At 36.9% G+C, this 18015-nt stretch overlaps 1 protein-coding gene across 3 annotated transcripts in view; it reads left to right on the top strand.

The window, feature by feature from the left end:
• Positions 1 to 18015, top strand: part of PDE9A (phosphodiesterase 9A) — a 52943-nt gene that overhangs the window by 15204 nt on the left and 19724 nt on the right. For all 3 annotated transcript variants that reach the window (XM_025170933.2, XM_025170934.2, XM_007434825.4), the window contains exons 3-8: positions 916 to 986; positions 3478 to 3562; positions 9491 to 9572; positions 11033 to 11107; positions 14914 to 15000; positions 17432 to 17536. In XM_025170933.2, the coding sequence (XP_025026701.1) occupies positions 965 to 986; positions 3478 to 3562; positions 9491 to 9572; positions 11033 to 11107; positions 14914 to 15000; positions 17432 to 17536 (456 nt within the window). In that variant the 5' untranslated portion in view covers positions 916 to 964. The remainder of the gene's footprint in view (positions 1 to 915; positions 987 to 3477; positions 3563 to 9490; positions 9573 to 11032; positions 11108 to 14913; positions 15001 to 17431; positions 17537 to 18015) is intronic.

An 18015-nucleotide genomic window follows, 5' to 3' on the forward strand; every position in this document is an offset into this window, starting at 1 on the left:
CAATTTTTACATTGGCCTACTGGCTCATATTGTTCCCGGCATGTACTTGGTATTCAGAAGCTAGCAAGACTGAAAACTACCCTAGGATTGGTTTCAAAATGCTTTGGAGAGTTAGGAGTAGAAATGGTGCTATGCTGAAGAGCCCTGCTGTATATCCTTCCTTCTTATCTTTCCTTGCAGTTCTCAAACAGTCTAGTCTAGAGCGGGAAAATCAGCAAGATTAATTCATTGAAGGCTACAGAAATATGCACCCGAGCTTGAAATGAAGCCACTTTAAACTCAGAGGGATTTGCTGCTAAGGAAACATTCCCCTGTTGCATTGTGTATGCTTTCTTCATCTTGAAAAAGAAAAGAGAATTATCTTCATCATAGATGAAGCTTTAGAGACATAGTGCATTTAACTTGAATCACGTTTAATAAAATTATAACTAGCCAGACTCATGACCAGATTATTATATTTGAATAAACATGGATGAGCAGTTGCACATTCTAGAAGTGTAAAACTGTATAAGTTTATATGTACATCTAGCAAATAAAGCACTTCTAATGTATACTGTATACATGTATACTGATTCCTCCATTTATTTCAGAGAAGAGGTTTTTTTATATGTCATTAAGTGAGGTAGCCCCATATGTACTATCTTGCACTATCTTTCCTTCTAATCTGAATGAAATGGGGAACCTCTGTAGAGAGGAGAAAATCCATAAGTTGCATGTAAGATCCTCGTACCTGCAGCAGGTCTTTAGCTGGGAAATAGATTGTAAATGGATACCTTCAGTTGCTCATTTTCAAAGTGTCTTTCAATGCATCCAAATATTGACTTTTAATATTTATTCTTTTCCCATCAACAGACGTTATGTTTTTCATGCATATCTTCTTACTTAAGTTCAGGGCTGTTGTTGTTTCCTCTCCAGGGTATTTAAAATTGATGAACTGAAAACTGAAGTATTTAATCAACTGGCAATGCTGGAGAAGAGAGTGGAATGTGAGTTCTTTTTTTCTAACAAGCTGAAGCCTAGAATGAATTTGTATCAGTGTCACATCTTAATCTTTTTCGGAGCATACCTTGTGCCTTCTTCTTGGCAGAGTATAGTATAGCATCAGAGAAGGAGAAGGGAAAAAATGTCTTTCAAGTCTAAAATTATTGTTTCTCATCCTACATTATCTGTTTAAAATCATTGTACAGCAAGGTGGTATAAAATCTTCAATCCCATACAGTAAGCATATATAGTTCCTAAATAACCTGGGAAGACTCTCAGCCAAGCTGCAGGTCTAGACAAAGTCCTTCAGTTGTGGTTCCTTCTCTGAAAAGCAGGATGAAGGCCATGTTCACAGGTGTTCTGAGTACTCTCTAAGTCCAGTGGCAAACTGCGGTATTCTAAAACCTTTTCCAGGAATCCTAGAAGTGCAAAACTAGACATATTTAAGTTCTTTGGGGGTGGGGTGGAAAGTATAAGTTTAAAGCTATAGAAAGAAAGGGTACAACAAAATCACATGTATCTAATAGCCTCCTTTGTTAAGACCCTTATATAATGAACATTTTGTGATTGATTATGTGCTATAAGAAAGTGAACTATTATAACACTTTAAAATGAGAAATTTGAGTAATTGGGTTTTTTTTATCACTTCTACAATCTACGTATAATCTTTTAAAGTTTTTTTTCTGCAAATGCCGCCTTGTAAAAACTAAAACCTTTATCAGAATTAAGTGAAAAACAAGGTTCTGATGGGAGGATTTTTCCTTTTAAAAAGAGTCGACTTCATATATTTGGTGACAGAAAAATAGAATACTATGAAATGGAATTCAGGAATGACTAAATGTTGCATTAAAGCTATTATTGAAAAAGACATATATAGTGAGCCCTAAGGACTGAAACTTTCTTTCTTAAATAGCTTCAAAGAGTTCAGTTAAATGTTTCTCTTTATGAGTTTTCAGTGTATGCTTTTGCATAAATGAAATTTGGAGCCACCAATATTCCCATGTAGTGAAAGTGGAACACAAATGTGTTCAAATCACTGCTGGTGAGTCTTAGTTCAATGCATGTTCACATCCTGTTCATTCTCAAGTGAGAACCTGAGGTCTCTAGCTCATATATGTGTATGAGACGCATGAGTGGCCATTGGTAAGGGAGAAGAGGACATGCGACCCTGTAGAGATTGTAATATTTGGAAACTACTAAAAATATAGATTGTTCCAGTTGTTTTTAGAGATTTGTTGCTGGTGCTGCCCAGCAGGAAACATGCAATGTTGGTGTGATGAATGTCCCAGTCAAGCTGAGAATTTATTGCTGAGCAGTTCATAAACATTATAATGCCAGTGTAGAGGTAGTTCCAGCAAGTTCGTGTGGGAGGATCATTGCAGGAAAACTGCCTCATAAAGTGATTCTTACCAAGAATGTACCAAGGATAACTTGATTTATATCCTTTGTTCATCTAAGTGGTGTTATGAGCAGCGTACACTATTTAGTACATTTAGACCAGAGGTTTTCCATGCAATCATTACTGCTATCAATCATCACATGTTGAAGGACAGTCCATACCATCTTGTCCCTATGCTACCATTGCTTCCCCTTCTCCTTCTCCTTTCAACACTTTCATATCTCTCATTGGGAAAGGATTACTTATATTTCTTTCAATGAGCAAAGTTGTTGAAAGTAGAGGGGGATGCATTTTCATTGTTTTATTTGATGCCTGTACAATCTGAACATATACTAGAGCCTTTCCCAATCAGGCACCCATCCTTTATATATGTTGGGCTATTGCTCCATTCTTGGCCAATTTAGTCAGTTACTGGGATGGCTGGAAATGACAGGACTTATAGTCCAATATATCTGATAGCATTCTTTTCAGAAAGGCTGAAGCAGCAGATCAAACTTTCTCCACTGCTTAAAAGAACCCAGTTGGAGTTGTCTTCTATCTACAGCAGCCTTCCCCAGTCTAGTGTCCTCCAGATGCCTTGAGATTGCAACTCCTAATATACTAGTAAGGAGGACACCAGGCTGGGAAAAAGTTGGTCCAAGGCTTAGTCTCACAGCTGGTGTTTCTATATAATGAGCTATCATGGCATCTTTTTTCATTTAACAGGATGCTAGATGGAAACCCAACAAAACAAGTTTGTCTCTATATAGTGCTTTGTATTAATATAACACTGCCACATCACTGCTTGATGCTTTTGCCTATTCCTATTCTATGAGATGGTCTGGAGGTGCTGAAGAATGGCCGGATGTTGCTGCTGTGGCTTACAATAGTGATGTAGCTGCTTTTCTGCTACTTTTAATGTTACTTTTAATGTCGTATTCTTTTGAATGATTGGTTCTATTAGCAGTACCTGCCTGTAGAGGAATAGGTTTCAGACTGAAGGGCTGCTGAATCACCAGCATGCTGTTCGGTGGCTTTTGAAATTCTGCTCAATTACTGCAATGAGATCCTTCGGGCTTCTCCATGGTAACCCCCCTGTTGTTTTACTTTGTTGACAGTGGAAGGACTGAAAGTAGTGGAAATTGAAAAGTGTAAGAGTGACATTAAAAAGATGAGGGATGAAATGGCTGCAAGAAGTACCAGGTAAGCTTTGTGTTTTGTTGTTTGTGAAGAAAGACACTTCTGAAGGGCTGCTTCTGCAATGGGAGAATTCTGAAGATTTGCTTAGAAGCCAATCTACAGAGATCTAGAGTGGGGTAGTGATGGTCAGTTTAATCTTGGACCGTGGAGATCTAGGGTCAAGTCTCCATTCAGTTATGGAGAATCCAAGGTAGCTTGGCCACGCACAGCCCAATCCATCTCACAGGGCTATTGTAGGACTAAAATTAGGGAAGAAACCTATATAGGCCAACTTGTACTCTCAGAGAAAAGGTGGGATATAAATGCAGTAAATAAATCAGTAAGTAAATGAATGTTGCCTAGAGTTCTGGAGAATTGTGGAATATAAATCTAATGAATAAATAAAAATAGGTAAAACCCAACTGGGTTTTATTTATTTATTTTAAAAATTTATATGGTTGCCCATCTCACAACAGTGATTCTGGGCAGCATACAAAGTTTGAAATAACAGTGGGGCTTACTTCCAGGTCAATGTGCATAGGACTGCTATCTAATAAACTAAATCATTTCTCATTTATAATGGTCTCTATTCAAAAATTATGAAGCTTTTTGGTGTCAGCATGAATAAAAAGACAAGATTCATTAGTTTTATTTAAGAATATATGGCCACTTAATAGTTAAAGAATAGCTGGAAAAATAACTCTTGGAAAGATTAACATCTTGGTTTCCCTCCATTTACCCATCCGGTAATAAAGATTTCTGGCCCTGGTTTTATTCAGAGAACAAAAAATTCTTCTGCCAAGAAAAACATTAGTTTGGTAACAGACTCTCTTATAAGAAATGGACCTGCTCCGATACAAAATGTAATCTGAGAAAACATCACAATATATACCCAGCAACTCCTCTTGCACTGTGAGAGAATGTACATGTTATATTTTAACCCCCCAAATGAGTTATTTCCTCTTTACGGAAGAAGCCAGTCAACTAATCTGATATATTACCAGGTTTGGAATTGTAATTAAAACAGCAGCAGAAGCAACCGTTGCTTGCTATGGTAGACTGCATGAACTAAAACATCAGGTTTTTCCATTGCTGACCTTCCTCATAGAACAAGCACGTCAGCAGCTAAAGAGACATTTAAAACTGTTACTGAAAGAGTTGAATAGGAAATTGTTCTGAATCTTAGTCAAGAGAATACTGTTTCTCAAATACAGACTGACCTACCTATCATGACTGGAGTGGGGGTGGGGGGGCATGGGTGAGGAAATGTTTAAATTACAATGTTTGGAGATGCTGTATGCTCAAAGAGTTTCAGAGGTATATATATCAGGATTTTTTTTCTTGTTCTCAATTGTGGAAAATTCTGTGAAGATGTGAGACTGTTTGTACTACATTTAACTGTGCTTCAGTTACTACATATTTGTGATTCTTTGTCCAGAATTTTACAATTCACTAAAGGCAACATTTGTGCAGTTCTTCTGAATAAAACGTTTTAAGGGTTTCCTCTTTGTAACCCTCAATCCTTTTCTCTCTACTGGCATCACCTTTACTGCCATTTGTCTTATAGGAAAACGCACATACTCTAAGAATGATGTTGAACCTTGGTATCTTATTAATTTTGACTGTTAATTCGTTTCAGCAAAACTTAAACCACTCAGCTAGGCCACAGTTCTAAAATCTACTGGCTACTTCAACGACTGTATTTCAAGGTTTCTTTCTGCGCTCTTTCTTTTAATTGCATTTAATTTTTCAGCACACGTAGGAATATATTTCTTCAGTCATGAAAACGTAGCACGTATTCAAACCTACCAGGTCCCTGTTTGCTAACCCCTGCAATATTCTATCTCTGTTTTCCCCTTCTTTTTCCTTGCCGGGATAGCCGATAGCTTGCCTTTTCTGATTTTAGATTTTACATTGTCCATGAAACTCCAGTGTGACAGCACTCATAATTTCAAGCTTGCAACATTGTTTTGTTTCGCGGAAAACTGCCAAACCCTCTGTTCCTCAAAAAAGACTTCTCTGAACACTGCTATGTTCGTTGTCTTTTCTTCCTTCCAGTGTAATACATCAACTATATTTTTCCCTCTCTCTTGCACGCACATGTTCATTCCTGCAAAGGCTTTATTCTTGATACAACTTCTAAAACCTGCATTATACACCATCCGCTGTCATCTCAGCTTAAACAGATGGCTCTTGCATTACCATCTGAATCAGGTTCTTCAGAACAAACATAGATCATTGCTATGAATCATTCGTATTCATTTCATAAAAAAGAAGATGGATCATTTGTGTGTGCACACACACATTCATATACCCGTTGTCCTGAAAAAATGTTATTTATTGAATAAAATGACAGGGAGATTCATGTTTCCGAGGCAACATGACTTGGTTGTTTGCTGCAGTGGCATATACCATTTGGAGTAAGCAATATTATGCAATGCACAGAAGAGGAGTAAAAAATAGTAAGCCAAAGAATTTGAAGGCACTAGATAAGAAACAGGAAAGGAAGCATACAGCAACTAAAAATAGTTTATGTCAATACCATTCACTATATGTCTCCATACCATTTTGTCCTTGTAAACCATCCTTGTAAACCATCAGTACATCATAATCTGCATTTTGTACTTTAAATTTTTTACTTCTTTTTTTTTAAGGATCTAATCAACTCCACTGAACCAAAATTTCTTCATCTTCCCCTTCCAATTGGTCCATTCACCCTTCATGCATATACCTCATGAGATGGGCAGTGTCTAAATTCGAAATACAAACAAACAAACAAATAAACAAATAAATAAATAAATATGTTTGTTTTGCAATTCCATCCTCATTCATTCTCTTTATATGACCAAGCCACCTCAATATACTGTACTACTTTTCTGCTGGCCACATTTGTTAACCATGCATTCATTCTTGACCCTCTCTTATTGTTTTACCTCATAGCTTTTTAAGTACAGTAATCCATCCCCATTGCATTCATCTTTTTAATATTTTTCCTGTCATACCCAACTCACATCTCCATATAACAAAATGGACAGAAGCATGCTCTTGTACACAGCCATGTCCACATCTTTTGACACGCATTTCTTCCTAGCATGAGAAAACATTCTTTCTACCAGCACTTGCATATATTAAAATTTCTCCATCCATTTTCCCATCTTCAAAAAATATTCTATTAAGATACACAAATTCATCTCCTTGCTTTTGGTTTTTACTACTTATGTATAAGTTGCATTCATTCACTCCATGTTCTCTGCCAAACATAGTCACTGTGACTCTGATGCAATTATTTTCAGATCTATACTTCTTGTTGCATCATGCAGTCTATATAACATTTGCTGCAAAACCTTTGGGTTATCAGTCATCAATGTAGCATCATTTGCATACAAATGCACAAGCACATTCACATCCCTAATGCACACACAGCTGTGGTTCTCACAAACTTTCTTTATATGGTTATCCCTAAATCCATTAAACAACCATGAAAACATCACATCTAATTATCTTACTCGGTGCACAATGTTGGCCATTTGCTAAGCATTCTTATACACACCTTTCAACTCTGTGCTTATGCAAAACATTCTATAATTTAGGCCTGTTCACTATCTTATGACTCCTCAGAATCAATAACTATACAATAAACTTTCTTTCTCACATTTATACATTTCTCGGTGATCCGATGAAGGATAAAAATAATCAATAAGTGTACACCCAACTGCAGACCTACAGGTCTTCCATCTGTAGGAAATATGCTATTTCGACAGCTGGAGACATCCAGTCCCACCTCATGGGCTGCATTCCATAGGTGACCCACCGTAAATTCCCCCAAACCTACTTCCCTCTGCTTTGTCAGCCCTCTTGGAAGAAGTTTTTCCAGGGAGATTTCACTTCCATTGTGAATAGAGCTCATGCACATGGGCACCCTGTGTTTGCAGGCAGTATATCTTTACCAATTAGACAAACTACCTGCCATGCCCTCATCCTTCAACTCCATTTGACCCAGAAAGGCAGGCTAAACCATTAGGATTTACTGGGATAAAACACTGCAGAAATCAATCAGGATTGTGCCATACTGTACAAAAATAGTGAATAAATGGCCTCCCCCCCCCATTTTTTTTCTTTTGAAGAAAGAAGAGATGTTTGTTACTTCACAGTGCAGAGGAATCTCTGTGGCAGATGGGAAGCCAGTAGGAAGTAGATAAGCAGGCATTTATTGGGCAGTATTCTGAATATTTAGCTACGGAAAGGGCAAAAGTAAGGACAGAATTGGTCCTTTCAACAGTGCTCCACTGCCATACCTACCCAAGTCTCTTTTTTGGAATCCCTGAAAACAGTGAGTCAGAACACAAACTACACTGCAGTTTGGGACATGATTGAGATGCAAATGACTGTGTGATCAGCCAGCAAGGAATGCAAATTGATCTGAGGATTAAAGGAGGTTAGTTTGCAAATGAAATAGATTGTCCTGTGGTAGAATCCTCCATATCAGCTACCGCATGATATTTAAATAGAGAGATAAAAGAGTTTCCTATTTATCAAGTAAATTTAACAACCATCCAAATACGTGCACAGCATTGCTTAATTTCCATTGTTATTTGTGGTACATTTTTTTTCCCTCATAGCAACATAAGGGGCAGAGTACAAGGAAGAAACTGGATATGCCCTTTTCTTACTAGCTTTGCAGGTATTTTATTTTATAGTTTACCATTCTTTATATTTCAGACTTATTTGGATGCTGAGCAATTCATCATTTGAATAAAATCAGGATATCTGTCTGTCTGTCTATAAACAATATTCTCTCTTCAGTTTTCTCCCATGATAATCCTGTGAAATACATTGGGCAGAGATTGGCCCAAAGTCACCCAGTGAGTTTCTGCCGTTAAGGGTGGACTTGAATTTAGGTATCCTGGTGCTAGTTCAACAACTCATCCATTACACCACAGTGCTGTAATAAGAAATAGAAGAATGGAACTAGGTTTTATTTTGCAGCACTGCTGAATGTGGTTCATGGCATATATGGTATCTCAAACCAAGGTATGTTGTTACTGGGCAAAAAGGCAAGATGGTATCTGAATAAAAAGCCAATTTGAATCTTACTTCCATGTTGACAATGGGACAATGTTCCCATCCACATCTGAGGAGAGTAGAGAAACGGGGAAGGCCATAACACACAGCTGTATCTTCAAGGAGCTCATTCCTACTTTCTGTTTCTATTTTGGTAGATTCAGTCTTGTGTGAATAGTTTATCTGTGAGTGTGTGACATTAGAGGGGAAGGTTCTGTAAGACTGCAGTTGTTCCTTTTTCATGAAGCAAAGAACTGGAACACAGTTCTAATCAAGAGCCATCACTTTGTATAAGTCCTTCTGTATTATACTTCTGATGCAGATACTGCTTGTGTGAGAAAAGATTTCCACATCTTGAAATGTATGAATTGGATTTCAGTTCACACAGATAATCTTTACAGGTGTTGCATAGTATAAAATGGGCCCCACATAAGGAAATGAAATGTTTCAACATAGCAGTCCTAAGTATTTCTTAGTAGGGAATAAGAATTGTTGAATGTAACCTGCATGCTTAAATGTACTTCATTGTCTTCAGTTTTCTTCAAATAAATAAATAAAGGTTCCTGCACCTGCAGCATATTTTAGCTTTATGTTTTCTAAAGACTTGAAAAGCGCTTTCATGTTTGGCAAACACATCTCCAAAAGCTACATTTCTTTACAAATCTCTTGGGATATTATGTTATTCAGAGGAAAGCAGCTTGGTTGTTTGCTGTGAAAAGAGGGAAATGAATTTTGCAGGAGTTAACCTTTGGAGTGAGTGACTTTTTTATTGTGTCCCGCGAGTCTAAATGAAATTGTTTTTGGACAATTCCAAGCCTTTCTTATTTTGAACAGCCACTTATTTTTAAGTTTTCTTTAGATACTGAGTGTTGGATTTTGTTTTCTACACAGGACCAACTGCCCCTGTAAATACAATTTCCTGGATGAAAACAAAAAGCTGATACCCCGGAGGGATGTCGCATCCTATCCTAAGGTATAATATCATATAGAAACATTCAGAATAACTCTGGACGGAGCTGATCATCACATTGGCTAAAATTATTCTTGGCATTTTTTGCTTTCTACCAAATAGTGCCTAGGAGGACATTATAGGCAGGGAGGGAGACTCAGAACCATTGTGCTGAAATCTCTCCCCACAACCCGGTCTTTTTACAGCTTACTACAGTAAACATTGTCTGGGAAAAAGGCTGGCAGATATGAATTCAGATGTGACAGCTCACATTATTCTTTGCCTTAAAGTTCCTTTTAAAATAGTAGTGGGGGGTGGGGGAATCAATGAATAACATGGAGCTCCTGAACCTCCATGCTTTTGGCCCCATTGCTCACTATGTTGCTAAAATTTGATGGCAAAACCATTCATGTTCCTGTTTCATTTTCATGTTTCAGATACAAAATAAATATGTTCCAATTCTGGACCTGAAACTTGCTCAAACTGAAAAAAAGGGGGGGGGGGCAAACCTTCATCAGGACAGCATCATATTATTGTCCATGGTCCTTGCAGACCTTGCATCTGATTTTTGTAGCTGAAAATGTGGTCCTTGGCTGCAAAAGATATCCCATCCCAAAAACACTTATGAATTTGCTATCATCAACACACTTCTGGACCATCAAATGTATAATCAATATTGATTAATTTTCCTTGAAAAACTTACTTAATTGTTTTAGTTTCTGGAAGGATCCCAGGATGTGATTTTTGAAATATTTTAAATAGTTAAAACACCCTTAAATACTCCCAGTAACTGTTAGTTCTAGGAATAGATGCTCTGGTTGGTGCTAACACTTCCACATCTCATCTGTTTCTATGACTGAGGGCCTTTCCCCACTGCTGAGCTAAAATGTTATCCACCCATCCTTGGTTCAGCAGAAATCTTTACCAGCATGAAATATGCTGTCCCATTGCTGAACCTTTCCTGCCTCTGTTTCAAACCACGACAGTCATCCAACTCTCCCCCAAAGTAATGGATGATGAGCCTAACAGACTTTGTACACCTTGAGGCAGGACTTGGATGGTATCAGAATTAGATGGAAGCACTACTTTGAAATGTGTGCAGCTAAAGACAACTTGAGGCTGTCTCACTTAAGGGATGGGGATCAGATAAAGATAACATCTCAATAACATAAAATAGGCTGCCAGGACATGTTTCTGCTGTAGTTGGTTACAAGTGGGAAAAGGCCCATACTGTGTGTGTGTGTGTGTGTGTGTGTGTGTGTGTGGATGGATGGATGGATGGATGGATGGATGGATGGATGGATGGATAGATAGATAGATAGATAGATAGATAGATAGATAGATAGATAGATTTTTTTTGGATGATACCTGATGTTTGAAAAGAAACACTCAGCTTAGATAGAGAAGGACATCAGCTGAGTCATCCAATTTACTGATCTATATAAACAACATAGATTCATAACAAAGGCTTGTTTTCTCCCCAGTACATGCTTTCTCAGGAGACAATAGGAGCTCTTAGGAAACCAACTTTTGATGTCTGGCTGTGGGAACCCAATGAGGTAATGCAGTTCTTTGGAAAAAAATCCCTGACCTCTCATCCTGTAAGGTTATTTTGTGGCTTTGTTCATGATTGCTTGAGGATTGGAACCTTGATCTTAATGTCATCCAGGAACTGCTTTGAAAATATATAAACACAATTCCGTGTCTAAAAAGATTGATTCTATATATAGATGTAGAGTGGAAAAGCAGAAGAAACTAGAGCAGAGTAATTAGAATTACAGGATTCACAGAGTCGAATGGAGCAGTAGATCATTCAGTTTAGCTCTGTCCTTGGTACAGGAAATGTAGAACTAGATCATTCCCACAGATGGATGTTGGTCTGTCCCTAAAGATCTTCACTGAGGGAGAACTGATTACCTTCTGAGTAACAGCTGCATTCACATGCTGCTCTTACTGTTAAGAAGCCTCTCATTATATTCAACTGTAATCTGTCTTCCTACATCATACCTATTCAGTCTAGGGCCTTCTCTAGGGAACAGCAGAGAACAAGGCTTTGTCCCCTTCAGTGAGAAAATTCTTCAGCTTCTTAAAGAAGGCATTGCTTTCTCATTCAGTCTTATTACCACTTAAGCATATGCTGTTCTTTTAACATCTTCTCATAGGATTTATCATTAAAAAAAAGATCTAAAGTATGTAGACAACCTTTGACCACCTTTTGTTATATAAAATACCTTAAAGTATTTTATAATATGAAAAATAAATCACTACATCATAAATTGAAAGGCATTAAAGCAAAGCTTATTAACCAAGTTAAAATCTCACTATCCAAATAAACTAGAAATGTAGGGAACAGTTTAAATCCAATTTGTATCGGCCATTGACATATCACTTGTTCAATCAAATTTTCTGCTTTATTTTTAATTCTTGGAGGTTCTGTTTTATTTTATGCAATTTCCTCCAAAATATGCATTTTATGCAATGTTGCTGTACAAATTATTTTGTACAAATACTACAAAAATGCATGTTGGAGGACTGCATCATTCCAAAATATAAACTGTTCTGAATGCATTTTGGAGCAGAGAATGAGGGATGGTAGTGGAAAAATGCATTGTGTCATGTCTGTGCTGTAATTGCTACTGTTTTGTTTAATTATATAATTTTAATTTTAAAGAAATATGTAGCAGATTTCTTTTTCGTTCTTTGAATAAGCTAAAATTAAATTTAAAATGCACCCCCAAAAGGAATATGCTAATATGGCACTTAAAAAAAATAACACCTGTTGAAGCTCCCTAGAAAAAGCATTTCAAAAGTAGGGTTTGCATCTCATGCTAAAAGATAATAAGGTCTGTTTATGTTTAGCTTAATTCAAATGTTATTAGATCAGTGAAAACACCATGATTTATTTTAGAGCAATAAAGCTCACTTTGAAACCATATTTTTGTTGGCTAAATTGTTGCAGTTCAGGGTTAAATAGTGATATAACAATACAGACAGGTAATTTATTTGTGGTTTCTTGGTTTATGTCCAGTTCATGCTCCACCCTACGCTTTAATCAATCCATTGAGAAGCAAAGCAAAGCAGGTGAAAATTAAGGGAAACCAAACCAAGAGCTGGCTAAACAAATCAGCTCCAAGGCTTACTTTAACTACTTTCTGGCTTTTTTATTAAACTATGATTAAAAGAAATGATGGTTTAGCATGATGCATAAACACATATGAAGTCAAGGCATCACCATGAAGTATCCTTCATGCCTCTATCATGCACTTCTTTTCCAAAAGCCACCCAAATAAAATTTCCTCATCTATGATCTTAATGCACTGCCAAATTGATGTGGGAGGAGACATTCTTAAAATATTTGAATCCCATGCAGTTTAAGGTTGAAAAGTAAACATCATACCCCTTTCAATATCACTAACAATCTTTATTGTCTTCCTCTCAGCCAGTTCCAATTTGACTATATTTTTCTTGAAGTTAGTTCCCAATACCTACAGTGTTTCAAAACCAATTTGATATGCATGGAAAGGAAAATAGAAATTTGAAAATCATTTCCAATGGAGAATCCTTTAGGTGTTTTAAATTACTGCTTGCATCATGCTAGACCATTGGCCATACAGCTGTAAACCCTAACCCTAACCCAAAGTATTTGGAGACCACTAGATAGGGGAAGCTGAAGATGAGAAGTAGTTGATGTGTCTTCTTAAAAAGAGGATGCAACTGAATAGGATAAATAGAAACTAGTGTTAGTTCACAAACCAATAGGATCAGTTGCAGTTTGGGTCCCCTTTTGAATATTTAATTTTAAAAAGACATTGATCAACTGGAGCCTGTCCAACTAGGCTGAAGAAAGTACAATCCAATGAAGAATGCAGGCAAGAACTGGATATGGTTAGATTACAAAAGAAAATATATGGGGAAGATACAGTAATAGCTTTCCAATGTCTGAAGGATTACCATGAAGAAGGAACAGACTTGTTTTGTTTTTTATGAGGACTAGAGCCAAGGGTTGGAAATTTGGGAGCGGGGGAAAAGAAAATGTTGGGTAACTGTTAAAAGAAACTTTCTAATAGTAAGAACTTCTCAAGAGTTAAATTGATTGCATCAGGAGGTGGTAGACCCTTGTCAGCTGAACACATATCTATCAAGGATGTATGCTGCATTGTAGGCCATGCTTTAGCAAACAAGGATAGATTAGATTATCCTCAAGTTCCTTCCCAACACTATGATTTTATATGTAAGCACCTTTTGTCCAAGTAATTGGTAGAAATAATGGTATATGGGTTTTTAAGACAAACTAGGAAGAATTAGATGAACTCAGCATCTTAGTACAATGAGTGATTATACTGGATGGTTTATAAACACCAAATGTTCCATTTCTGTTCTGAAGCCTTTCCTTAAGACAATATGAACACACTGTCACAGAATCATATGGAGATTCACCCTTTGACAGAAGGTCATCTGAGGTGTTTCAGTTATATTACCCAGGTGTGCATTGGGTTTGTTTAATAGAATTTTAAATTATAACCTTACTGCATCATTATAATACAAAGCAATAACACAATAACTTTTTAAAATTTCCCAAGAATTAGTAAGCCTAACTCTGTCTACTTCCAACACCCATAATGGGACATTTTAAATGCCAAAGTAATAGTATTACTAGTAATTAGAGGAAAGAAATGTTCAGGTTGAATGATTAGCACTCAGCACTGAAAAATAGAAATTTATATCCTATGACTGTCATCTTAAAATAATGTTTTCCTTGAGTGCGCTGTTAAACTATACAGATGATTCTGTTTCATGCACAAAAAAATGAAAATGAAGTATGTATTTTCGTACCAGATTCTGTTCCTTTCTGGGACTGTTCTCTAAATATACTGTAAAGCATGATTTGAAGGCTTCATAGAACTGGAATCAATTCATTACCAAAGAAAAGGGTGTTGGTTTTTGTTGTTGTTGTTGTTTAAATATTAGATTGTTTTATTTAGTATGGGCAGAGAATGAGGTAGAGATTTAGAGAGTCATGAGAATTGGCCCCTTGCCATAGAAAAGAGATACTGCTGTCGCTTCTGTTCCAAGAAAAATCAAGAGTCATGCTGTTGATCTGAACAGAAGTAAACATCCTCAGTAATTCTGAGGATTTCTTCCTTAATCGTTAAAAAATTTAAAAAGCATTATATAAAATTCAGAACAATTCATTACATTGTAACAATATGTCATTTAGTCATCAACAGTGAGTTTTGGGAATTAAAAAGTTAAACTCATTCTGAAGTTCAACTTGCTAGCTGCATTCAATAGATTATATGCCATGTATTTTTAATTTACAAAGAAAATATACCATAAAAATGTATACTTTTTATTTTTCCTCCAGATGCTGAGTTGCTTAGAACATATGTATCATGATTTAGGATTAGTGAAAGACTTTAACATCAACCCTATCACACTGAAACGGTGGCTGGTAAGTTGCCAATGGATTTAAACAAGGATTTAAAACATTTATAATTTTAAGCTTGCAAAAATATATTCTCAGTGTAGATTCTAGTACTCAAAAGTTAGCTGAATACAAAGCAATCCTTGAAAAATTTAGTGCCCAAAGTAGAGCGCATGCTTCATTCTTAGAGGTATATCCACATTGCCAGGTTGCCCCATTACAAGTACCGGCCACCAGCTATTTTTAGAGGCCAGGAACAGACAACATCACTCCCTACGTGCCCCCAGTCCACCACAAATATGACTTCTGCCTGTGTTGCTCTGCTCCGTATTAAAAGTACTGTTTTCTAGCTCATGCTGGCTTGAGTGTTGGTGTCTGGTTTCCTTGCTGAGTTTTACTTTCTTCTAGGCAACTCCCTGTGCTATGTGCAGAGGTGGGAATGCTCCCTCACCTGGGCCACCCATCGCTGCCCTGCAGCTCTCTAATCTCTGTAGCGGTGTTATTAGCAATGGTGTTCAAAGACCATAATGGTTATCACATTTGCCGGATATGCACAGGGTCATTGGTTCAAAACTCAAGAGAGACATTTTTAAATTTATTATTTTCCTTTCCTTTTCCTTTTCTTGAGCCAGCTTAGAGTACAATGGGTGTCAGCACAAGATAGCAACAATGCTAAAATGCCCTTAGAATGTAAGAACTGCCATGCTGGCCCCATCCAGTACTGAACTCAGACTATTCTGGGGTCCCTTTTTTAAAATGAAAAACTTAAATTATGTATCCAATAGAGTGCTGGGAGACAATTTACTTGTTGCCCTCCAACTGTTTTGAATTGCAGCCACTATCAACCCTAGCCATTATGGCTAATGGCAAGGGATTCTGTAAATCATAATCCATAATATCTGGAGGGTACCAGCTTGTCTAGCCCTGATTAGGATATGTGGCATCCCATGGAATTCTATACATATATACTATTGATTTGAAATTAGTTCTTTTACCTGAGTTGCCTTGCCTATTTCATGTCCCAAATCAATTTTGCATCAATTTTATTTTTAGACAGTTCCATTATTTAATCATGGCATACACTCACAATACCATTTAAATGAGCTGGATCATTTATATTCTGTTTATATTATATTATATTATATTATATTATATTATATTATATTATTTATACATTTTTGTACACATGTTTTGAGATAATAACTATATTTCAAAACCCCAAAAATAAATTCCCAAGGATAGGTCTGTTCCAATCTGCATAGTCGTTTGAGAAGGGTGAATTAGCCCACTTTGCTTAAAGCTGAAGTTCTTCAACATCCTTATTTCCAGCATCTGCACATTTTAAAATGACTCTATCCATTCCCCCATGTTTGGTAAACATTCAGCCAAGGAACAAAGGTAGCAGGTGTATGTGGGTAGTATATGGTGCCGGTGTGCAGAATGAATGTTTGGTCAAAAGAACCAAAAATGGCTGTCTATAAGAGTACGCTTCAGCCTACTTTGTTTTATAGTAGTGACAGTTGGACATATTAGGAGAAACATAGAAGTAAGTTGAATGCACTTGGCATGGGTTACTTAAGAAGTGCATGTAGTAAAACAAGAAGAGATAGGGCTGAAAATGTAGGATCCTGGATGAATGTGGATTAAATATTAAAGTGAGTTAACAAAATGAAAATGTACATGTCTGGTAGAAGCTATTTGCAGGGATAAGAAAGTATGAGTAAGTGTAGTGAATGATGTTGGTGTAAACCACATTTAGGTATATATTCCTTTTCTATTCTTTTATTTCCTGCCTTTCATTTATTTGATATACTATTTCTTACTCCTTTTCTACACTACATAGTGTTGCTTAACCTAAAAGGGAATAGTAGGATGGGAATATATGCACACTTTATTTCCAGGGCAATTTTGGTGACTTAAAATGTTTATTATAATCACATCCTCTATACTTGCTGATTGGCCCTTTTCAGGATGACTCTGCATGTCAGTCCCTCCCTGAATCAGGAAGTTTAAATTTCCCCTTCCCACATCACTACACTTACTTCTAGTAGTAGTAGTATATACATTTATTCACAACCATAGGTTTTAGCAAAATTGCTATACTTACTTTACAAGATATGGATACACAAGTCAATATTTCCAGTATCTCTATCTGGCCAATTCTATGACCTTGTGAAGCAGTTCTCTGCCTTATACCAGAGATCACCCTATTATTATCCAGTATAAATGGGATGTGACCCCAATAAGGAGAAGAAACAAGCATGTATGTAGCAATAACACAAACAAAAAGGATGATTTTGAGTTTATCTCTTTTTTTTAGGTACAAAGATAGCATAGCTATAGAATTATAGTATTTTAGAATCTAAAAGGAGAGAATTATGGCACCAAAGGGTTGGTTATTGGGATTTAGTGCCACATCCTTGTTCTCTTTATCAGTTTTTCCTCTTTATTTTTATAGCTGTGTATTCATGACAATTACAGAAACAATCCATTCCATAATTTTCGACATTGCTTCTGTGTTACCCAGATGATGTACAGCATGATCTCACTCTGCAACCTCCAGGTGTGTCTTTCTCTGGCCACTTTTATTCTCTCTTCAGTTCCCCTGTCAGAAGAAAAATGGACTTCATAAAGCATCATTAAATCCATGGCTTTTGTTTTATGCCCCCCACCCCCAATAACAGTGTTTTGTTAACTTAGTATTGAAAGACCTAACGCAGAGCATCTCTTTCTGCATCCCTGGGACCTTGCTGGAATAACTGCTCCCAAAGTCACTTCAGTCTGAATTTTTTTTTACATTTAAGAGAATTGAAGGGTCAAGTGAAAAGAAGATGGTTAACAATCCTGGCAGTTTCTAAGGATCCGAGAGACATAGGAAACTGCCTTACATTGCATCAGATCATTGGTCCATCTAGCCCAATATTGTCAACACAGGTTGGCAGCAGGAGTTCAAATAGGAGGCCTCTCTGGAGACTGGAGATGCCAGGAATTCACCTCCAGACCTCCTGACTGCAAAGCATGTTCCTTACCTCTGAGCCACAG

This window comes from Python bivittatus, unplaced genomic scaffold, assembly GCF_059951505.1.
Source record: "Python bivittatus isolate LINGU-HERP-01145 unplaced genomic scaffold, Pbiv_v1 ctg000350_np1212, whole genome shotgun sequence".
Classification (NCBI taxonomy): Eukaryota; Metazoa; Chordata; class Lepidosauria; order Squamata; family Pythonidae; genus Python; species Python bivittatus.